General features: G+C 40.5%; 1 protein-coding gene across 1 annotated transcript; it reads left to right on the top strand.

Moving 5' to 3' along the window:
- The first annotated feature begins 1,492 nt into the window (after positions 1 to 1,492).
- Positions 1,493 to 22,348, top strand: LOC147233205 (midkine-B-like). The gene is made up of 5 exons (XM_086147795.1): positions 1,493 to 1,609; positions 14,535 to 14,611; positions 17,993 to 18,160; positions 18,693 to 18,854; positions 20,254 to 22,348. The coding sequence occupies exons 2-5, from the start codon at positions 14,536 to 14,538 to the stop codon at positions 20,280 to 20,282; spliced, it is 435 nt and encodes a 144-aa protein (XP_086003921.1). The 5' UTR covers positions 1,493 to 1,609; position 14,535; the 3' UTR covers positions 20,283 to 22,348.
- The last annotated feature ends 2,059 nt before the right edge of the window (positions 22,349 to 24,407 follow it).

Raw genomic sequence — 24,407 nt, 5'->3', positions numbered from 1 at the left:
CCATACTGCTGTTCACAAATGCTGACTTCTGCTCTCAGTCTAGTTTCCACTACTCTTTCCCATAACTTCATTGTATGGCTCATCAACTTTATCCCTCTGTAGTTGCCACAATTCTGCACATCCCCTTTATTCTTAAAAATAGGCACCATCACACTTTGTCTCCATTCTTCAGGCATCTTCTCACTCTCTAAGATCCTGTTGAATAATCTAGTCAGAAAATCTACCGCTGCCTCTCCTAGACACTTCCACACCTCCACAGGTATATCATCAGGACCAACTGCTTTTCCACTCTTCATCTTCTTCAATGCCTTCCTCACTTCACTTTTACTAATTTTTGCTACTTTGTGGTCTACAATAGTCACCTCTTCTACCCTTGCCTCTCTTTCATTTTCCACATTCATCAGTTCTTCAAAGTACTCTTTCCATCTTCCCATCACTCTTCTAGCATCTGTCAATACATTTCCCTCTCTGTCCTTTATCACCCGGACCTGTTGTACATCCTTTGCATCTTTATCTCTCTGTTTCGCCAACCTGTATAGATCATTCTCACCCTCCTTACTATCCAACCGAGCATACAAGTCATCATAAGCCCTTTGTTTTGCCTTTGCTACCTCTATCTTTACCTTTCTGTAATGCCTATGATAAACAAAGGATTACTAGGGATGTATCTAGATATAATTACCTTATAGCTGTTTTAGCTAGGTTCATTTTTGTGTTTATCTCACCACTGATTGGCTACAAGTTGTATTGCTTTGTCATTTTGACAAGACAAATGTAAATTGTGACAATTGTTTTGTAGCCTTTTAATTTACCAATTTAATGGACCACATTAGTCATCATTATTAATGTGGCCACCACTCCCGTTATTTCCTGACCAAGGGAAATAATCTTTCTGTATCATGACACCATAAATATGTAACTGTTAGTGCCAATGTTATTATTAGTTCCATTAGATCATTTGTGCCGGTCTCTCCCAACAGCTGTAACTTTCTATGTCTGTCCCCCTCGTTCACTCTTGTTCCTACCCAAACCGGTCGAGACAGAGGGCTGCCCGCATTGAACTTGGCTCAGTCCGAGGTTTCCGCCTGGGGAAATGGCTGCTTTTCCTTGCCGGTGTTGACAAATGCTTGCTCATGGTGGAAAGTTGGGTTTCTGCAAATCAGTATTAAAGAGTTCTGGTCCAGACAGAGGAGACATGTATTGATTGAGTTTCGCCTGATAGATGCAATGAGCGGCCATCGTTCTCCCCGCCGAAAACTTTAAACTTTAAAACCGTTGAATTCTGAAGGTATGTCACCAAGCATATAAGATGGAATACAAACCTGTAGCTTCTGATTGGACGCCGCATGGGGGCCGCAACTCGAGTCAGCTCTTCGGTTCTTCTGTGAGGTGTGTATAGACATTTGTGTAAGTCGCCTCTGTGTATGTGTGTGTGTGTGTGTGTGTGTGTGTGTGTGTGAGTGAGTACGGGGTGAATGGGCTAATGCAACCAGAATGAACTGGTTTGGGAGACAAAAGCAGGGGCTAGGGGTGATGCATGACTGAGAGATAGAGGCAGAGAGAAAAAACTTCTCCCCAACTCTTTCTGCAACTCCAGCCTGCCAAACAAGTAAGTTCTCTTTACAATTTCGACGTTACATCAACTTTTTATGACCTGCGATGACTTCAAAAAGACAGATTTGAGCAATCTGGGACAGCCCTTATGAATCCATTGAGGCAATAAAAGCCTGTTTATCTGCAGTGGTGTGTGTTTTGAATTTTGTGGAGCTCGCTACAAAAAAATCAAATTTATTTTAGAATCTCTACTGTACATTTTTCCCACACCTCCTATTTCATTTAGTTTTTGTATTACCTCTTTGAAACATTATGCTATTACTTCCCTTTTATGTAATTGTCCCATTTCCTGTGCTAGATCCCAGCACTTTGCCTCTGTCACAACTCTACAAGGCTGCAAACCTCTATGCAGTCTTTTTTTTGCTGCGTGTGTTTAAGAGTGCATTGCTTGTACTGAAAGAGAAAGTATGTAAAATTTGAGAGTGCATGTGAATGTGTATGTGTGTGTCTGTGTGTGTGTGTGTGTGCGTGTATGCAGACATCAGTTAAGCTATTGTGACATATTTTTATAGTTTGATAAAAAAGTTATGAATTCATATGTTGGCTCACTACTGATGCAAGTGGCTTTGCTGTTCCTGTGGACTCTTCCTGGTCCATTTCCGTTGAGTGTGTGTGTGTGTGTGTGTGTGTGTGTGTGTGTGTGTGTGTGTGTGTGTGTGTGTGTGTGTGTGTGTGTGTGTGTGTGTGAGGGGGCAGCAGGGGTATCTGATGGTTTAATGAGTTTATAGATGTGACTCTTAGCTTCAGGATGGATTGCGATAGCTCTGTGTGTGTGTGTGTGTGTGTGTGTGTGTGTGTGTGTGTGTGTGTGTATGTGTGTGTGTGTGTGCGAGGTCAAATGGGATGAAAGAATTACTTTTTCAGCTGACATGCCGAACAACACGGCAGGCTCTGAGCAGCCGCTCAGGTGAGAGACTCACACTTTCAGTGTGCCGTGACTGCAAAGCCATAACTTGAAGTTGGAACTTCAAGGCTTCACACAAAGAAGGAAAATTATAAATTAAAAAGAATCGACATTCAGCAAAATTGGAAATAAATTAATTTGACTTCCTCTCAAAAGGCTTTGAAAGCCCTCTGACAGCAGCTCTGTTCAAAAATGTAGAACATTCATTATTCATCAATTATTTTTTAAATTTAACTTTTTTTTCATGTTTTTCCAGATACGTTTCTCGGAAATGTGATTGCAGAGCAAAGTTAAGTTGTATGCATTTATAAAGATAAGGATAAGACTCAAAATGTTTGCAACCATTTCAGATAATCTGAGCACTATAGGGTTCATAATCGCCCCCCAGTACCCCTCCCACGTAAACAATGCAAATAGTGGCTGATTGTAAACCCCAACTTATTGCTGCCTACGTAAATATTTCTGAGCCAGTCAGCACTGTAAATGGATGACCAGAAACTCCCAGGTTGTGGGCAGAGCCTGTGTTGATCTCAGCAAAAAAACAGAAAGATACTGTTTTGATGAGCGTACATACAAGTCTATTCAAATTCAAATTCAGAAACACTTTATTTGTCCCCAAGGCACAATTAATAGGCACACAGCATAGCATAAACATACCAGGCACCTACCCTGTTTGAATACGATCTGTCTTTTTGAAATTGTAGTTTATAGTATTTTATAAAAAAAAAAAGACAACATTGTCAGTGATACACTGGGATGTTGGTCCATCATGGAAATAACCTAATTTGCCACTTGTAGTTTATAGTGGCAGATGATGATTAAATGAATGTTGTATATCACATTAAATATCCATACAAAAGCAACAGGACTGATAATTGAAATGGTAGTAACATTAGTATTGATAATAATAATAATAATCATCATCATCATCATAATAACAATAATAATAATAAAAATGTGTACAAGATAAGTAGCACAGAAAATGAATAATGAATGAATGAATGAATGAATGAATGAAATATTATTATTGTTGTTGCTGTTGTTGTTTTTGTGTTTGTTATTGCAATCATAATTATAATTAATTTTATATTGTGTTATCATTATTATTCGTTATCAGTGTGGGTGGTTGGGGTGTCTGATGAGCCAGTAGCAGTATATTTTTTGTTTGGGCTATAACCTTTTAGCTCCACAGAAGGGCGGTTCTTGATGAGAGGCTTTAAATCAAACCAGATATTAGACTACACTAATATAATGTGTTTAAAACAAGCACGAGATATTTGCAATTGTAAAATCAATAACTGCTCAACAAGGCAGAGGCTCTCTCGGGGCATGTGTGTGTGTGTGTGTGTGTGTGTGTGTGTGTGTGTGTGTGTGTGTGTGTGTGTGTGTGTGTGTGTGTGTGTGTGTGTGTGTGTGTGTGTGTGTGTGTGTGTGTGTGTGTGTGTGTGTGTGTGTGTGTGTGTGTGTGTGTGTGTTTACACTATGTCTTATGGCGGATGGACATTTCTCACATATCACTGAACTACCCGCCTCCCTTACAGTTACGAGGTCATAAAGGGACCAGTCATTTCCACTCAGCTACTTTTCAAAATCCCTAATTACAGAGCCAACAGCTGCAGACACACACACACACACACACACACACACACACACACACACACACACACACACACACACACACTCAAAACTTTATCCCCACCCTTCCTCAAACGGAATCATCTGGTAAGAATCCAAACTCAGAAGAATATATATTCTTTTTGCCACAGAAAGTCACTCTGTCAGCCTTTTTCAAAGTGTGCGTGTGTGTTGGGTGTGCATGTGCGTGTGTATGTGGGGAAGGTATTCCTAGTGCCATAGGGACATAAATCTGATTACTCAGTGGAGACTCACCTCTTTCCTGGGGAAAAAAAGGATGAATGTATTACACCTTAGGTGAAAGTGGTGTGTGTGTGTGTGTGTGTGTGTGTGTGTGTGTGTGTGTGTGTGTGTGTGTGTGTGTGTGTGTGTGTGTGTGTGTGTGTGTGTGTGTGTGTGTGTGTGTGTGTGTGTCCTGTCAGATTGGTCACATCTGCTGTGTGCCAGCTCTGCATAAGTTAAAATTAGGGGTGATTTGTTGTAATCCCACTTCTACAACTCCCCCCAAAAAAATGACAGCATAAAGGGAAAAGGAAAATCAGTCTCAAAACTCTCCGAAGAGGATGACAAATCTCACCAGTGACAATTGTCCCTGCATGCAAAAAAAGGCAGTCTGACTGCCATAGGTAGTAACTGTGGAAACCAGTGTGCACCATACAAACATTCTAAAGGTGCACTGAGTTAGTACAATGGCTGCATCTGAAATTGATAAGATAAGATAAGATAAGATAAGATAAACAGTATTGAAAGAAAATGTACATGGATATAGCTCTACAACCACACCTAAAACACATTAACACACTGCTTTACCTAATTTCCCTCTCACACATGAATAGTTTATTGCTATGATAAAAATACTGATATCTTTTAAACAATTGCAGCTGGTATTTGCCCAAACTAAATGCTTGTCCTGATCGATAATTTCAGCTGAGACCTGGTACAACCCTGCTCCACATCTGCGTAGATAAAACAGAAGCTCAAGGAGGAGAGAATTTTCACCTTTTGATGCTCATTTCACTACAAATAGCTTCTCCTGACCCAAAGAAAGCTCTCCTTTGTCTGCTTTTATGTACCCGAGAAATTCGGAATGCAGTTTCAGGCTGATTTTTCTGTTTTTTTTTTTATTTGTGTGTGTGGTGTGTGCATGTGTGTATGTACTGTGTCTTATGGCAGATGGACCTCTAGGCACTGACAGAGATAATCAGAGCAGAGAGAAGAAAGTCTCTCGAGGGAGTTTTCTGTTTGTTTACAAGCCTCTTTTATTTTGTAGATACAGTATTTTACAATCATCCACTGACACAAAAGCTGACAACATTCACATCCGTTTTTAGTAACTGTGTATATTAAATGATATTCATTTCTATCTATTTTGTTTACACTGGACCAGAGCTTTTTTTTTATATCATTTAATCTGTTTATAATCCAGAGGGGAGCTCAACCTGATCTGTACTGATATTCAAAAATATTACAAGCAGTTCATCAGCCTATCCGTATTAGCCTAAACCTAGATTGGCTCCTATCTCTCATAATGAACAGGATATAATTTGTGTCTTCATGGCTGTTTGGGCAATTGCGTTCGCACATGCTGCAAACTAAATCTCCAAACTCTGCTGCTTCAGTGAGATTGTCAGCGTAAACGGGCTCTGAAAAATCCACTTTCTGCTTGTTGCCAACTAGCGAGTGGCAAGCAGGTTGGCCCCCGTCTCATAGAAATACTTGATTCCGCATATCATTGCGACGGAACAACATCTGTTTCGTGTCAGCAACTCAGAAACAAAGCTGATGGAAAGCAATTGATGGTGGACACAGAAAATTCCTGCTTCATCAATAAATGGCCAGGTGGTTAATGGTGTTTTATAGCGTGGAAACTTCCTTTTCGTCTCAATTCATTGACATCGGCATCTTGAAATGACATTAACCACAGGAGAATAATTTTGTGGGATGTCAGAATGTTAAAAGATTGAGCAAGGGTTTCATTTGTTCGCTTGAGTATTGACTTCTATCTATGGCACCTGTGTTTTCCCTGCTGTTGTGTTTTAAAAAATGTGTATTTACTGTATTGATCACACTGGAAGTTAGGCGTAGGGTATCAACCTAACATGTTACCCTTGTTTTGGTGTTGTATATTGGACTAAAAACAAAGAAAAAGGACTCAAAAACCATCACGTATTGTGAGGCTATGTTTCAGGATAAATCCCTCAAGGAGATGGAAAGATTACAATTGGGGCTGTATCTGTGAAATGTGTTTCAGAGGACTTGAGGGGCTCCGGTCTCATCCAGACACAACAGCTGCTGACCCAACAATGGTACTGAATGGGGGAAATTCAAGTGCCCCTGATGGGAAAGGATCCTAATTGATTTACACTGTCATTGTTTCTGTGGTGTCACAGTGTAATCATCACACATTATGTGCCACCGACTCATAATGGCGTTAAGAGGTTGTGGTGGTTTCACATACTCTCTGTGACACGCTGGTCGCCTGACGGGTGTTAGCCAAGCCATTGGTGACTCAACTAATCCGCAAAAATACACTATGAAGCCATGAGAAAAACACCCCTCTCGCTGCATTGGTCTTCTTATAATTTAAGCTTTGAGTCATTTCAACTAACAATAATTTTGGGCATAGATTGGTTTTAAAGTCTGCCTTGAACGTGTACGGGTCCTCCATTTAAGCATGACCAAACCCCCCATTTATTCAAGTGTGACATGAACTGCTCAGAGTAATTTGGTTTCGATCAATTGCAATCATTCAGTTACTCAGCATTAATACATTTACGTGACTGCTTATATCAGGCCACTTTTATAAACATGCCCTCCACCAACCCATAGCCTAATGGTCCAGACCGATATGGCCTTTGAAATGAGATTGATTAACTGCGGTGGCGAATTAATGTGCACGTCAGGGGAACAATTGTAGTCTAAAGTAACATTGAGAAGGATACAAGGCATTTTAACTGCAATAAATCGGCCTGTTATTACCCGGGCAACCGAGAGATAAACATATTGGAGCCAAACCGCTTGTTTGTGTCAGAGAAAGACTCCAAAATCCTTAACCATGACACCATGAGGAGATCGGAGCTATCATGTTTCTGAGTTTTTATCTGTATCAGTGCTTGAGTGTGCATTCTAAGATTCCACTCACGACTCACTTGGTAATATTTTGGTTATTGAAAAGACTTGCTTATGTGCAAATAACAAGGAGTCAAAGTAAAGAAATTAATAGAGTGCTCAAATGTATAACAAAAACCTTGTATGGCATAAATATCATCAAACAAGCATACTAATCATGCTTCTTGGCAAACAAATAAAAATTGACACATTATTTACTTAACCACATTGTTTTCCTGAAGCATGCGTACTCTTTTGTATGATATACACATAAAACATGGTAAGGTGTAAGGGGTGTTACTTATGTAAGTTGTCGCTTTGCAGAACACCTGGTTCTTAAGGTTTTTATTGTGCCCACTGCAAAATCAAGATTCATTTGGTGTTTCTGGACTCCACCACATAATGCAGACAGGACCTCATAAAACTAAGGTTTCAGGAAGAAGGAATAAGCTCCACTTGGCTTAGAAAAAAGGAAAAGTTTTGCTGGCATACTCAAGCACAAATTCAATGTACACATTCTCCACCCAAATGCTGATCTCACCTACCCTGGGATACCACACAGGAAGTAATGTTTTTTTTTGGCCATACTCTGCATGCAAGGGACACATTTGAATGTTTGATTCAACAAAATTAGGTGATAAAAAATGTACGCAGCTTAGGTAAAAATTGATAGGAGACATTTATGCTTTTAATGATTTTGTCTGACTCACTGCTTTGTCCCAAATTCTGTATTCTCATTTAAGCCCTGAATGCCAGTTTCCCCTCTCAGGACTGTACCATCTTTACTCAGTCAGGGTCTCATTAGACCCTGAACTGCAGCCATCCTTGGACTTCAACTGCTCTCTGCACTACATTTTCATCAAACCGTTTTCACCGTGTACATCCTGGACGCATCCCATGTACGGCGGTAAATGCATTGCAGTACTGTTGCAAATGGTAATGTAAGTGAAGGGCTTCCTCAGGATACGCTGGCTGCATTGCAAGCCTGCCAAGTGTAAGCCAAAACTAGGTCAGCTTCAGCACCCGGAACCAATGGGCTCTCCTATAAGTTTTTCAAGAACTGTCCACAAGTGAAAGTGATCTTGCGGAAGCTCAAGAGGGTGATTTGAAAGAAGGGGTCCATCCCAGCCGAGTGGCAACAGGCACTCGGTGTATTTATTACTAAAGAGTTGGACTCCACCAGTTCAGAAGCATTGTGTTCCTGAACATGGAAGGGAAATTGTTCTTCTTAGTCCTTGCAAGGTACATTACCAACTTCTTGAACAACGGGTACAGTGACACAAGTTGCCAGAAGGCTGGGATTCCAGGGTTCCTGGGATGTATCGAACACTCATCCAAGATCCAGCAAGCCAAGAGTTCAAACATCCGTCAGTACCATCATAGCCAAGTACTTCAGTAACGTTTATATGTGCTTCGCCCTTGAAGGCTTTAACTGGCAACAACTGGAGGTTGGCATCGCAATGGGCTGCGCAATTTCACCAGTACTCTTTGTGGCTGCCTTTGAGATCATTCTTTGTGGAGCGCAACAAGTAGTTGGGGGAACTACCATCTGGGGACAGGCTTCCTGCGCTGATAAGCTATATGGATGACGTGACAAGCATTCCACAGACAGCACCATGTACAGCAAGACTCCTCAAGCACCTAGATGAGCAAGGATGATAATCAAGCCGGCTAAATCCCGGCGCCTTTCAATCAGGAGTGAGGAGTGTTCATGGCAGGTGGTGGCAAGATCTCCCTACTATCAGAGCCTATTAGAAGCCTAGGTAGAGAGTACACTGCTGACCTCTTTCACAGACAAATGGGCAGGCTGGTGGAAAAACAGCTCGCCCACGGCCTGGCAAGAATTGATGGTGCCAACTCCCTGGGAAACTCAAACTGTGGCGCTACTAGTTCACACTATTCCAGTGTGTGATGTGGCCACATAAAGTGTGTAAAATCCCATCTACCACAGTCACAAGGTTAGGCATTGCTGACACGTACATTAGGAAATGGTTCGGCCTCCCTTGCTGTTTCTCCAATGCAGGACTCTTCGGCAAGAATGCACTCCAGCTTCCACTGAAGTCAGTCGGCCTTGGGTACAAGCAAGAGAAGGGTTGCGTGGTGTTCAAGCTTAGGAGTCCAGGGACCACACAATAAAAGGCGCCACAGTAGCTGTCTGTCACGAGTCGCTGGGGCGGACTCGAGCAGGGAACCACACTTCAGAGCAGAGATGGGTTGAAAGCACTTTTATTGCGTTGAAATGGCAGGACGGGCTGCAGACGGGACTGCAGAGGCTGGGTCTCACAAGGACGGGATGCAGACGGGACTGCGGAGGCTGGGTCTCACCAGGACGGGTTGCAGACTGGACGGACCCCAGGCAGGGTGGCAGACTGGACGGGTTACGGGAGGGGACAGAGGTTACACCTGCCGACCAGGTCTGGTCGTAACGAGGGAGGGGACAGAGGTCACACCTGGGGTCCGGTCGTGGCAGGGCTCTGCAGTGATCTGAGAGCCACAATGGCAGGGATGGGGCCCGGTCGTGGCAAGGGTCTGCAAGCCACAATCTCCCAGCCCAGGCAGAGCGTGCCGCTGCCCTTTATAGGGATCTTGATTAGCGGCATCTGCTGCAGCTGGTGCCGATTACAATTGGGATCAGGTGTGAACCCTGACACCTGAACATGGTGCAAGTGGATGGCACCCTCCAGTGGCACTCTCACAGGGACACCCTAGATAGCGGCACAATCAACTGCTGAGGAAGCTGGCAGAGCAGCTGCTAACACCTCGAACAGCCAACCCACAAGTGTCTCCTTCGTACAACCAGGAGAGAACCAGCAGAAGCCACAAAGGGGTCTGTCAAGATCACTGGTGAGCCCTGGAAAGGCGTGGAAGATGCACGTTGACCTGGGTAGGCAGCTCGTCTTCCCAAGTGGGAAGTTGACTGTGCCCTGGGAAGAGGGTATACCGGCTGCACATGAGCTAAAGCGGCTCAAGTACACAGAGCTGGAAAAGGAGTGCAGGAAGGCAGGGTGGGTAGCATCCATTCACCTGGTGGAGGTTAGGTGCAGGGGCTTTGTAGGTTGGTCAGTGATCCAGCTACTACACACCACAGGGACAACAGGGGCAAGGCTGCGGCTAGCAGATGAGGCAGAGAAGGCAAGCTTCTGGTTGCGAGTATGGAGGAAGGATAGCAGATGGGGTCAAAACACCCCAGTAGGGTCAGATGCAGGGAGTGGTAGGGAGATGTTCCTGAGAAGCCACTTGCCCCGCCCCCACCTGGTGATACATCAGTGAAAGGTGGCTGCAACTGAGGTACCCGCATCTGATCCAAAGTGCAATGGAGGAGGTGCGACAGGCAGAAGGCCAAGCAGGAAATACCATCTTTAACCTGTGTAGGGTACAGTCACAACAAGCCCAAAATAACTACTCAATAAATCTAGTACACCGATGTATAAAAGTAAACTATTACAAAGTTCAGAGCGCCGTATTCTTTACTCACCCCTTTACATCAACTCCCGTGTTGCCAGCCAGGGAGTGAGGTGGTGCTATGGGCCACTTATTCCATAAGTGTGTCTGAAATTGCTGCGCCAAGGATCATGGAACTCTGACGGTTGAGCCAAAATCATGTCTCGCAGGGGATCCTTGTGTCATTTTACTTTATTCATCTTTGTGGATTCTTGCCGGAACCTACAGCTGCTGTGAACGTGCAATGGAGATCCAGGAGATTCAATATCCTCTCAACAAAGTAGAGCTGGCAACAGATATTGAATGGCATTGTTTTTGCGATTGTCTTTATGTCATCCAAATTACATGTTCAATAAATTACAAATAAAAAAAATTAACAAAAAAAAAAAGAAGAAAAATGGCATGAATTGCTTAAAGTACCCCAGGTACTGATCAGCCAGAAGAGATAGTAGGGAACTATTATTTGTGATAATATTAATTGGGTTTCGTTTTACTTTTGATCAAATGTGGGCTTTTCCTTTAGAATTAATAAAAATAACTAGTTCTGATATACATATTGAGGGTGATTTTTCTCCTGATCTTGTAGCGCATCCCCCAAAAGGCAGTTCTAAGGGTTTACTCTTTACTGCCTATTGGGGCAATTGGCTCAACAAAGGATGAGAGTCTATCTACATCATGTATATGGCTTGTATTTTTCTGGCTCCTTTTCAATAAAAAAGTTTGTCAGGTCACAAATCCATCAGTTTTCTGACAGAGGTTGACCTCCTCAAATATTGCTCGTGACCTGACGCGGTCTAACTTGTTTGCCATGCCTCCAGTGTATCTGGTGTTAAATTGCCAAAGCAAACGTTGACCGATGGGTTGTTGATATGTTTAAATTACAACTGCTGACAGACAACTGTTGAATGTACTTCAAACTACCTAAGCTGAAAGAAGTTCAATGAGCCTTAATGCTCTGCTAGAGCCACTAAATCACTTGTTGTGGTGACTGAGACCGACACTGTTTTGGTTGTCTATGTAAATTAAGCATTTGGACATCTATATTCCTGTATTTCCATTTCAGATTAAAGCGTTCTACCACAACTCCTTTGGCAATGTGTGTCGTCCTTCTGAAGGACTTTATTTCTATTCTCAGCTTCTTAATATGTCAATCATACCTTAACTTTTCTTCAGCAGCCATTTTCTTCTGTGGACGATTTGCATGTTTCTCCAACACTGACCAGTTACAAAAACTTTTGAATTTGTTGATTCTGTTTTGTGCACAGTGACACAATAGCCCCTTTCACACTGGAGCAAATTTTTACAGTTCCTGAAACCATGATAGGACCTAGGTTTTTCATTTGTGTGTTCAGACAACATAGAAACTAGGGCCCAGAGAACTCAGTTCCTAGAACCATTTTAGCGGCTACTATGAGACAGCTTCTTTTTATAGTTCCACAGGAACCCATATGAAATAGGTTCTTGGTGATTGGTAGCACTCACAAGCCATGCCCATTACTAGATACTTCTTGAACCATTTCTAAAAACTAATGTGGTCACTGGTCAGCTGTTTTCTTGCATCTTGCAACAATGGACCAATGAAGTGGTCAAAATAAGTACAGCTAATGTTTGGGTTTTTCCTGAGACTTAAACCCATTTGATTGTTCGTTGTTATTATTCCCGAGATGAAGAACATGAATTCTGAGGCAACTTCACTCTTGATGGTGTCCAGGCTGTCTTCCTCTTCTTCGCAGATGTTTGTTTTTTTTAATCTGATGCTTAAAGTACATGTCACAGACACTTGTGTCAGTCCGATTGCTACTGTGGTCCTTCGTTGCCTGTGCAAATGCAAAACTAAAAGGTTACCCTGAGAGGGTGGCTCATTGAATGAAATTTGAACTGGATGGTTCTTTGAACTTTTCTGTCTGAAAGCGACTATTGCTGGCTAGATGTTTTGTGTATTTCTAAGCAGTTTCTATGTTTCCTTTTCTGTCTCATTTTCATTTTTGAAGCAATAGTTTTTGTATCCTTGTTTTATCATTAGCCATAGATTGGGTTTTAGCAACCAATGCATCTGAATCAAAACATGAGTTGCATAATCAATCGCGAAGTCTAATCAGTGCACATATCAAATAGTACTGTTTTTTGTCCAATTTGCTGAATTTTGTTTAACTATAAGGCAGCACTATGACAAATTCATAGCTTTTTATAATTTTTTTTTTTTTTTGCTGATATAACTAAAGTGTGTATGGAGGAAGTGAAAATGCACTTGCTGCTGCCCTGCTCCACATTTTAAATGTCCCATTAAATGAACCCACAGCCTCACGGTTGAAATTGTGCCTTTATTTGTCTTTGACCAGTTTTATTTTTCTGTGCCAATTACATAAAAGCCCGCTGGAATCCGGTGAAAGGAAATGTGTTGACCCAGAAGACATGGTTATTAGACAGACTCGGCCCCCGCGGGACCTGCTGGAACACGTGATGTTCAGCCAAACATTCCACTTTTCATGAAAGCAGGAGAGCGGGCCAAATTGTTATTGACCTCTAACCTCCTCTGGTCGTTTGTCAGTGCTGACCGAACACAAAGAAGCTGACCTCTGGCCGTCACCTCGGGCCTTAATGGGACTCCGTGGGTTGAGGAGAGCGCAAGATTTATCTCATGATCAGTTGAAAATGGGCAAACTGTGAGCTAGCATTGAGTTTTTTTCCTTAATTACCAGAACAGCTGGGAGTCTACCGGTTTGAATCAAATCATGTGCAAGCGAGACGGCTGGAATCTGCAGTCCTGATTCCAGCTTTACTGCCTCATGATATTTTTATGCCTTTCCCTGCTAATACTGTTGATCCAGGGAAAGACCGGTGCAGTCTTCCTCATGGGATCCTGCCGCAAAGCTTTTCAACTTCAGTCCCCGGACAAGTTATTAGAGAGGAGTGTATAATTGCATACCGGATGGTATGTGAATGCTCCAATCCAGACCCCTTCACACATCCCGACACAAACACATATTCACGTACCCCTGCTTTGCTTACACTCTGACTTAGTGAGTCACAAAGAGAAAAACTGTGACAACCCCCCTGGAAAACATTAGGTCTGTGCTTGTCTTCAGGAATGAGGATATGGGCATGTGTGTGTGAGTGAATTTTTTTCTTTTTCATCTTAAAAGGGTAACACTGATAAACCCGAAGGGTTTTGAAGAACATAAAAGGCCTTTTATTGTGTAACGTACAGTAACTAAAATGTATTATTTTATTTTTTTCAATTATGGAAGTCATATTTCAAAATCCGGCTCAAATGTCCACTGTGTCATGAGTATAAACCAATCAGAAAATGTTTGTCAAAGTTTAGGATCATCAAATCATCACCAAAACTCAAAAGCATATGACACATTGACCTCTGATGGGACTAATTTTGACAATAATTGTCCAAAGGGTGAAAGATCAGTTTCACAATGACACAAAAATGGTCTAAACGGTCATGAAAATCATTGACAAATCAATAAATACTTGTTTCTAAATCTTGGTCAATCAGGAGAAGGCTTCATGTGGTTGTTGAAGTCAAAGATTTAATTTTGTTTCAGTAAATCCAACTTGAAACTTTAATTATCTTTTTCCATCTATGATCCGGAGTTAATGAAACCATCCAACGTGCTCCTGTCGATGCACAACAACAGGGAGAGTTGTGGCCGGTGTCCCCAGTCGGGCTCTTACCAGCCATTAATGGTGCTGTTGAGAACAGCAACTAATGATTCCTAGCTGAATTACCCCAGACCTGGGGGTCAACATTAAATGCCAACCTTTTAAATAATCATCTTTTCCAAATGCTCTGTGTTTTATGTTTTTTTTTTCCTTGTAGGATGAAGACTGTGCTGCTGCTGCTGCTGATGGTCACTCATACCACCATCACCGTGGCAGGAGGCAAGTCCAACAAAGGTAAGATTTTGTTCCTCAGGCTTTTCTGCTACCAAGTTCATCTTGATATGCAAAACACTAATTTAGATTTATTTAGATGTATTTTGTTCATTTTTCAAGGAAACCAATCAATTTTCCAGACATGCTTTATATCAGGTTTAGCTAAAGCTAATCCGATAGTCACTGAGAATAGATATCATATGGTAAAACAGGTAAAGCACATGTGCACATGTGCACAAAGATTTAGCAGGGTTGCACAAAGGTCTGCTATTTAGGCAGTGCAGCCTTATGAATTATTTTGAAAGTCAAACAAAGGTCTTTCAGGGTAATTAAATGATCAAGTTCTATATATTTGCTATGAAGGTGTGAAGACATCAGCCATAAAGCAAGAAAATTCTTCTTTTCCTTTTGGCTTTTCCCTTCTCCACCTTATGAATTCTCTGTATCCTCCTCTGTCACACCAACTAATTTCATATCCTCTGTCACTACATCCATAAATACATAAATAGGTCTTCTTCTAGGACCTCCTGTCTGGGAGCTCCAATTCCAGCATCCGTCTACCAATATATTCACTGTCCCTCCTTTGTACATGACCGAACCATCTCAGCCTGGCTTCTCTGACCTCTCCAAAACATCTAACATGTACAGTCCCTCTGATGTACTCATTCTTGATCCTATCCATCCTGGTCACTCCCAAAGAGAACCTCAACATCTTCATCTCTGTGACCTCCAACTCTGCCTCCTTAATTTTTGTCCTCATCACTGTTTCTAGACCATACAGCATGGCTGGTCTCACCACTGTCTTTTACATATTTCCTTTTATTCTGGTTTACAGTCTTCTATTGCGTAGTACCCCTGACACTTTTCTCTCGTTTAATTCTGGCCTTTTTTCGCCTGATATATATCCATATCGTATTTGAGTGAGAGAGTGAATGGTTGTATGTCTCTATGTCTGGCGCTGCAATCGACCAGTGACCGGTCCAGGGTGAACCGTGCCTATTCCCCAATGACAGTTAGGATAGACTCCAGCAGCCAAGTGGCCCTGCCTGCAGGATAAGCGGTAAACATAATGAAAGAATGAATGTTGCAGTAGTGATGCTGTCCAATAACTATTGAGCCTGTCCATACAGAGATTTCATTGGGTTTGGTGCAGTTTTGTTTGCCTGGGGGTTATAGACTCTGGTTCAACCCACACGCAGACACAACTCTGCACCAAAACATTTAGGGTATAAACAGGTGAGTAAACTATCAGTCTGGTTGTTAGGTACAGTGACTGACAAAGGTTTTGAAGCGGTTGGCCTCAGGAGAACTCTGGCCAATGTGAGCAGCTGGACGATGAGTTGCAGCGTTGGAGTCGGGAGGACTTTGATCTCAACTGGGTTTCTGAGGATGGCTGAACCACTGGGATTTGGTACCCGGAGAACTCTGGGCAATGGTCGGAAGCTGGGCTCTAAGCGGTGGCGTCAGGAGGACTCCAATGGGGTTTGGGCATGCCACTGCGCCATGGTGTTGGGCGAACTCTGGCCGCAGGGGACGAGCCGGCCCTGGGTGGCGGAATCCAAACTTGTCCGAGAGAGAATCAGCTTGGGTAGGGGCAGCCAGGCGGAAGGCACTAGCATAAATTAACAATAGAAGCCCGGTTGGGGATAGGTGGGCGGGCAGGCAAGAGGCACTGCCCTACACCAACAAGAGAGATGAAGGATGCAGCCAAAAGAAAGACCAAGTAAGAGTTGAAGTTGATGACTGAGAGCATAAGGGTAGAGGTGGCACATGAAACGGAGAAAGAAAAGAGAAAGATGACACAGGAAACATGAATGAATGAAGGTGAACGTGATGGCAGTGAGCGCAATGCCATGCCAACCAGGGAGACCGAAGCTCCAGCTTTAAGGTTTTCCCTAAACTGGCACTACGCCTATGCACGGCTGCAAGCCCAGCCCTAACACTGTGTCTCGCATGGCATAGACTAATATTGATAAATAAATAAATATGAATAGACACACACACACACACACACACACACACACACACACACACACACACACACACACACACACACACACACACACACACACACACACACACACACACACACATCACCTGCTCTCTCTCTGGACCATCTTCTTAACGTGTTCATCGCTCTCATCCTCAGTGACCGACTGATTCTGATTCTGCAGACAATCTCTTCTTTTCACCATTTCTCAAACCTAACGCTGACAAAGGAAACACTTTTTGCAGTCTCTTTTTGTGTAAGTTTTCAGCCAGAAAATGCATTTTCATATCCACGCGTGAAATCAAGGGGCTTTTGTCGACAAATAAATAAATAAATGGGCAAAAAAGGCCGGATCAAACAACTCTGCCACGAACATGTGGTTGAACTGCAACTCTGTGAGAGACAAGAACGGCTAATCCTAACAAGGTCGGCACTTTGAAATTGATGGTTTGTTGGGCTGACTAGAGACAACTTCCCACTTCAATCAAAAATGTTTGGATGGCGGTTTATCTTGTTATTATCATGTAATATCTATATTGAGCAAGAACCTGCAGTGACTGAAGAAGCTTCATTTGCCCCTGGGTATTTCAATCGAATTCTATTGGAAATGTTCCCCTTCACTAAGGGTGGTGGTCGGGGAGGGAAGTCTGGATATCTCCCACAGCAGTGTGAAGACAAAATGAGAGAAAGACATTTACTGTCCCTGTTTGACAAAAACAACACAGTTGTTGTTTAATTTAACAAAAAAAAAAGGAAAAATGAAAATAGGAAGAACACTTGTAGTTATTATTCAATTATACAGCCGGGCCTTGTTTTCACAGAGGGGTTTGTTACCAAACAATGAATCCTGTGTTACATCTGTGCTTTTCCTTGTTTGTTCCATTGTATAATTTATGGTACCCTGTATTAATTGAATGGCCCCATACCTTGAATCCTGCTCTTGCAGCAATGTTTTTTTTATATCACTGAAATGCACAATTAGTCACCACAAAAGTAAAATTTTTATATCAGGCAAATGCCATCCAGTCTTTTTTTTGAAGGAGAGATCTGGAAAGAGGTGGTGCCAGTGTACTCTGCAAAAACAATAAAATAATAACAAATAAATAAGACAAAAACATTTAGGCCCTGAATGCTGTTTTGTTCCTGTGTCACCACCATATCAGGATAAACAAGTTTAGAACAAACTATCTTTATACCATTGAGTCTATGGAAAATTCATATACTTTAAAAATGTCATAAAAAGAATATGAGTCATTGTTTCCAAAAACAGATGAGCAATCGGCCAAACTAATCATACCAGAAGTCAAGAACCTGTCAGGTTTAACTGGGCTTCAAGTGACTTTAGTGCCCCCCAATGGAGGGGCATATGCAGCTGTGAAATGTGTAACACTATATCTTTATTTTCTCCGCAGAGAAGAACAAACCCTCCCAGTCTGGGTCAGAATGCACTGACTGGCGCTATGGAAACTGTGTCCCTAGCAACGGAGACTGTGGAGCAGGGTTTAGAGAGGGGTCATGTGACCAGCAGATGAAGAAGATGAAATGTAAAGTGCCCTGCAACTGGAAAAAAAACTTTGGCGGTAATACACAAAAACCACACATGACCACATCCTATGGTTTTACTCAAGGTTGATGTAAATCGATAAGTAATGAGTAACATTTAATCACTGATGTCTGCTAATCCTTGGGTTATCACACGCATGTTATGGCATGACTTAGAGTCTTATATTTATATTTCATGCATCATGCATGTCTGGTTAATATTTGTGAGAGCACTTCAGATGAGCACTTCTTTGCACACTATACTTGTCAACTACTGTATTAATATATTTTTTGTACTATATTCATATCTTTTTTTACCCTAAGTGTCTACACAGGAACACACTCTTAATGCATTATTGTTATATAAATGCAGAGCCATAATATGTAAATGTAAAAATAAAAAAAAAAAAGTGGGCTCTATTTATCTAACATGATCTACTTATGTTATATAACCGGTATCATCATTAATCATCCATATATCAACCATTAATTATAAATCAACTTGTCCAATAGCAGCTGATAAGGTTCAGTTCAATTTCTTTTGTATCTATTTGTCTTCTTTACTTCCAGCTGACTGTAAATATCGTTTCGGAAGCTGGGGCGAATGCGACCAAAGCTCTGGCTTGCGGACCAGAACTGGGACCCTGAAGAGAGCGCTGTTCAATGCTGAGTGCATGCAGACCATCTCCGTGTCCAAACCTTGCCTTGGGAAAACCAAGACAAAAAACAAAGGTCAGATCGACGAGTGTGCTTAAGTGCAGGAGTTCCACTCTGAGCAAGAAGACAAAATTTCTCGAAAAAAAAACTTCACTAAACTTAAAAAGTTCGGAAAAATGGTTGGTTAAACACATGAGGGTGTCAGAAGCAAACAAGAGACAATAGACGTTATATCAACCGAGATGAAAAAATCGATACTGTGATTATTTGTTTGCAGATTATAAAATTTGCGGGGACTTTTTGACATCTTTCCAAAACTATGATTCTGATTTGAATGTTATTATTTTTTCTCTATATTGATTTCAATTAATTTTCAGAGAGCAGGAGCTGCATTTTGTCCTTGCATTGATTTTGCTAGAAATTTCAGTGGCATTAAAATGGCCGCTTGATTACTTTTTTCATGAATATGTATCTAAAATTTTCTATCTAAATTAAATAAGAGCCGAAACATTTTATGATATTCAGGTTAAGTGCATGTGTGTGATGATATCTGTTAGCTACCCGCAAAGGTGCCAGTTAGGTGTCAGCAGTTAGGAGGACATGGGAATCAAACCAGGAATGTTTGGTTCCAAAGACAATTGCTCTTTTTTTTTAATATTTTGGAAGCAATTTTACTCAAGCTGTCATGCTATCGTCAAAAACATATGGTCAAATTAAATAAATATACTGTAGTTATCATGAAATATAACTATAACTGATATCTTTTCAATGTATATTTCAATATGTTTGTGGCACTTTCTATGGTAAATAATCCTATTTCTCTATGCTCTTTTTTCACTTCCTGCAGTTACCCTGCAAATGTGAATGTACTTTTTGTTACTGGTGCGATGAAAAAAATCTTTGTGGGCTATTATTTACTGTTAGTGCAGGATAAGATTTTATGCAGTTTCCAGCCAGGTTTGGGACTATTTTTATTGAATTCGGCGGGATTTAAGTTGTGAAAAACAAATCAACTATATTTTTAAACAGTTAACTTTTAAAAGTAACATGGAGTCAGACTGTCATCTTCTCCTCAGTTCTTCACTTCACAGTGTCTTGTGAATATCAACTGTTCTGACTACTAAGTGCCTCTCTTGTCTGACCTGAGGCCACAATTCTAAAGAAAGCAAAGCAAACACTCTTTGTCTTATTTCCTATGCCCTGTACTTTTTTATTTTAATCCAGCGTAACAAACTATAATAGCTCTAGGCTTGTAAATAAAGTTTAGTCCCATTAACTTTATTGCTTACTTTACTTTTGAATTTTCGTTTCTTTTCTTGCTTCTCGCCTGCCGAGAGACATTTGAACTACAATTGATTTTTTTTTTTCTTTTGTTTTTCTTTGTTTTACCAGCCAATTTAAATGCTGTACACTTATTCATATATAATGCCAAATGTTTTGAGAGTAAACATTCTCCTGTGTGTTTGTGCTCCAGGAAAGAAGAAAAAAGGAAACGGGCAGTAGAGACCCAAAGCCTGAGGAGATGACGAGTCTTGAGAAAAAAATCAACCCATCGACCTCGGACATTCAGACAGTTGCCCTGACGCTCAACGGATGATTTTTCACCAATCATTTGTGTGTCTTTCTCAAGTGAAAAAAGTACAGTAAAGTAAAATGCAAAACAAGACTATTTTCGTGATAAATCACAATTGGAATATTCATAATATTTGCCCTTCCTGACTCATCTTGTTACTCTCAGATGTGTGAGGCGCCAGGTCACCATGCTTTGTAGCTTGATGCTTTCAATAGGCCCAACCAATGATTGCTTACCTTATAATTTCCTGTACACCTTTTTCTTTAATTTTAAACAATCGATAACTCTATGAATCCCACATTGAGAAATGAAAAAAAAGCCAGACTATTAAAAATGCAACAAGGAAGAAAGACAAAATTAAAATAATTGCTGTAAATCAGCAATAAAGAAATAAAGATGAATGCCAGGAAGAACATTTTAAAAGATCTATCTTGTAATGAATCATATATTTGGATTTTAAGTGGCTGCTCAAAACTGGTGATGACGCCCCAGCAACAACAAAGAAAGCTCATTTGAAGCACCATTAATAGTAGATGCCGATCACTGTGGCTGGTGATCTCAGAACAGACACTTCCTCCCCTGCCTTTAAATTCAAGGCTGTTCAACCAGCTAATGAAAGAGCACACAAGGGGGGTTATCTTTTGTTCTAACCAACTTTCCTCCTGATTAAACTGCATTATTAATTCTCAAAAGAAAAATAAAGAAAAATGTATTTTGGTAGTATTTGCGAGCTGGGAAAACTTTGGGCAGTGGGCATTCATCGCCTGAGAGGATGAACTGGCGCTTAGTCAAACAAATGGTGACAAAAATTGACGTTATCTACCTTAAACAAAAAAAGGGTCTAAAAGACACTGCAGAAAAACATGACCGCCACATGGTTGATGTACGCACAGCAAAGAGGTCAAGTGTGTGAGTTGCTTCACCACAGTTAAGTTACATATTACATCATATTACATAAGACTTGAAGGGTCCAGCTGAGAATCTTTTGGTCATTCCTGGTGATCACTTTTTATTTTTTTATTTTTGTGTCATCTAATTTGGCAGGAAGCTGGACCTAGTCTCTGCAGGCTCGCTATGTAGGTCATACATATGTGCATGGAGGCATCATTGCGAAAACGTATCCCCGTAACTGCTTCCCAGCCAGAACAGGAGCAGACTGATTGATTGATTGATTGATTTGTATATTTACTCCACTGGGTGAGTTCCCGCCAACTCTTCCTGACCTTGAACCATATACCCCAATTTGAGGACCAAATTGTCCATGGGATGAGAATGGGAGAGTGGATGTCTCTTTTTCTGGCCCTTTGGTTGACAGGTGATCGGCCTGGATACACCCTGCCTCTCGTCCAATGATATCGAGGAGTGGCCCAGACTCCCCGATCCCCTGTATGCTCTACAGGCATCGTAGATAAAGAATGAATGAATGAATAATTGTACCCTTAGGAAGTATATTAATAATTCTACCTACTTGTCGGTCTGCCAGATTTGACTTTTATCCGATACTTTTCATGTTTATTAGCCACCAGAGATTCGCAGAACTCAGGAAAAACTTCATGGGCTGCGGCTACACTTGGCAAAATAACAAATTGTTTGCAAGCTGAAATTCAAGAAAAAAAAAACATGCCAGTGAACATTAATATTAGACCTTAAAAATCCAAAATTTTTGTAGTTACCATTGTTTTTGCATGCTAGTGACCTTGTTTTTATCACAACATGGATGTACTTTAAACTCATGATTGGAGCTAATTTTTTTTTTGAGACTTCAAATATTTGAGTGCAATGTGCACCCCGAATCTACTCTGTTACGATGTCATTGAGGTAGATTAGCATGTAGTGCGTTAAGATAAATCAACTCATCATTTTGATTTTCATTGAGATGTGTGTCACACCGCACAATGTTTATAGCAGACGGGACGGGAACGACAAATGCTGTCTGACCGTGACGCTCACTACGATGCTTGTGTTACATAACTAATCACAATAAAGATTCGAACATAAGCCCTGGTTGAAATGATTTCTGTTCTTCCCACATAGCACCTAATTACACCGGTACTCTGCTTTCTTAGAATAAATCAATAAAAATTAGAAATACCAGTCAAATAAGTCAAAATATAATATATTATATATCATATGAATGAACTTCTATGATATAAATTATGATATAAATATAAATATTTTATATATTTGTATTACTATCAGTAATGTTTTTATACATATGCTAAAAACATTTTTGAAAAAAATAAGTTATGGCCCCCCTCGGACCGTAACTTGTAGTATGGAATATAGTGTGGAATATATATAAATACATATAGTGTGTGGAATCATTATTGTTATAATATGATGATCATTCCGGCATTTTATTTCAATTGTATTTCATTTCCTTAGTTGGAGTAAATGTTGCAGTAAAATGTATTTTTCTAATCATTATTACAGTCCCTGGATGTTACTGGATACGTTTAAGGTGAGTGTGGCTCTTTTGTATTTGTACTCATATATAAACATGCAATTAACTGGTTTATCACACATAATATTATTTCTGTCTCTGTTAAAACTGCTAATGCATATACAAAGTTATTATTTTATTCATATATTTTTCCTTTTTTTTCTTATCAACCAGCAGATAAAATAGTGTCCTGTCACTTTGATCTTATTTTAATGACCTGATTTAGTTGTCACTGTAAGACGCACACACACACACACACACACACACACACACACACACACACACACACACACACACACACACACACACACACACTAACATGCAGAACATCCGTCTAACTTTGATGTGTACTTGGGAACAAATCCACCGATTCCCACTTATTTGTTGATATTAATTAAATCATTTGAACCAACAGTTCAGCTCATCTTCAGCGAATTAAACTGAAATTTAACAGTTCGGCCTGTGTAAGATACAAGTCTGTATTTTCAATCGGTGTTATCAAAACATCACATCAGCAAATATCGTATTATGTAAGTCCATTTTGAAGCCAGTGGTTGAGTGACTCCCGGTTCAATGCAGCAAACCAAGAGGAATAAAAACTGGGTGATTTGAGGGCTTTGGTGCTTTTCAGAGCGGTGATGAAGAATCTGATGCACGGTTTAATGTGTTTGCTCATGATTTTATGCATTTATTTATTTAAATTAATCATATTTTCATTAATCGCTTTGAATACACTTTAGACGGTCCTTTACGCCCACGGCCATCCAGCAGTCTGGACGGCACTGTCACTCTGTTTATGTTGTTTAGTTTTGGTTGTCTACTTTCAACCTTACTGTCTGCGTTGATGTTGTTGAATTATTCTCTCTGCTGTTTATTTATTTGTGGATGTCTTTTGGTTTTTCAAATCGTCTCCTAATTGTCTCTCTATTTATATTTATATTCATACTTATTTGACACATATAATCTGTTACGCCGCTGTGACAAAACAAGAGATCAATAAAGTTTATCTTAATCTTATCTTGTCATATCCATTATTGAAGTTTTGTATTTGTTTATTGATTATTTATTCAGTCTTTAATTTGTGTCAATATATATATTTTTATACTTTTTTATGTATCTATTAATGGGTTTGCTTGTTTGTTTTATTTTTTTGCTCGATTGTAATGCTTGCTTGTATTATTGCATATTATTGTTTATTTATCTATTAATGGGTTTTATTGTTTGTTTTATTTATTTTCGCTTGATTTTAATGTTCGCTTGTTTCTTATCTATTTACAAATTTCTTAGTTTTGTTTATTTAATTTTTGCACAGTTCTCATGTAATTTTTAATTCATTTACTTATTTGTGTTTCATTAGTTCAAACCTCCAAAAAGACACCATGGCCATTTAGCCAGGAGAGATGCGTCCACAGCTGATGAATAGAGGAGTGTTGTACACGCATAAGAACTAAGTTGCTCGGATTAGTTTTAAATATGTTATGAAATGCCCTGCAGCTCATGATGCGATTTGCTCTAATGCCAGTTTAAGGCAACGAGTAGCTTCTTCTGAATTGTTTTCTAAGCTGGTGCAGGGATGCATGACACCACACTGCTGCACATCACTCCTGTTTTT

Source organism: Fistularia commersonii, chromosome 6, assembly GCF_037954325.1.
Source record: "Fistularia commersonii isolate RoL2024-O1a breed Wild chromosome 6, RoL_Fcom_v1.0, whole genome shotgun sequence".
NCBI lineage: Eukaryota > Metazoa > Chordata > Actinopteri > Syngnathiformes > Fistulariidae > Fistularia > Fistularia commersonii.
The sequence above is the reverse complement of the archived record's forward strand: the minus strand, read 5'-3'. Positions and strand labels throughout refer to the sequence as shown.

Excerpts from the sequence above, each read along its gene's own strand:
- LOC147233205 (XM_086147795.1), top strand. The coding sequence starts at position 14,536 with ATGAAGACTGTGCTGCTGCTGCTGCTGATGGTCACTCATACCACCATC. Across the intron at positions 14,612-17,992 it reads AGGAGGCAAGTCCAACAAAG|AGAAGAACAAACCCTCCCAG; the intron begins GTAAGATTTTGT and ends TTTTCTCCGCAG. Across the intron at positions 18,161-18,692 it reads CTGGAAAAAAAACTTTGGCG|CTGACTGTAAATATCGTTTC; the intron begins GTAATACACAAA and ends CTTTACTTCCAG.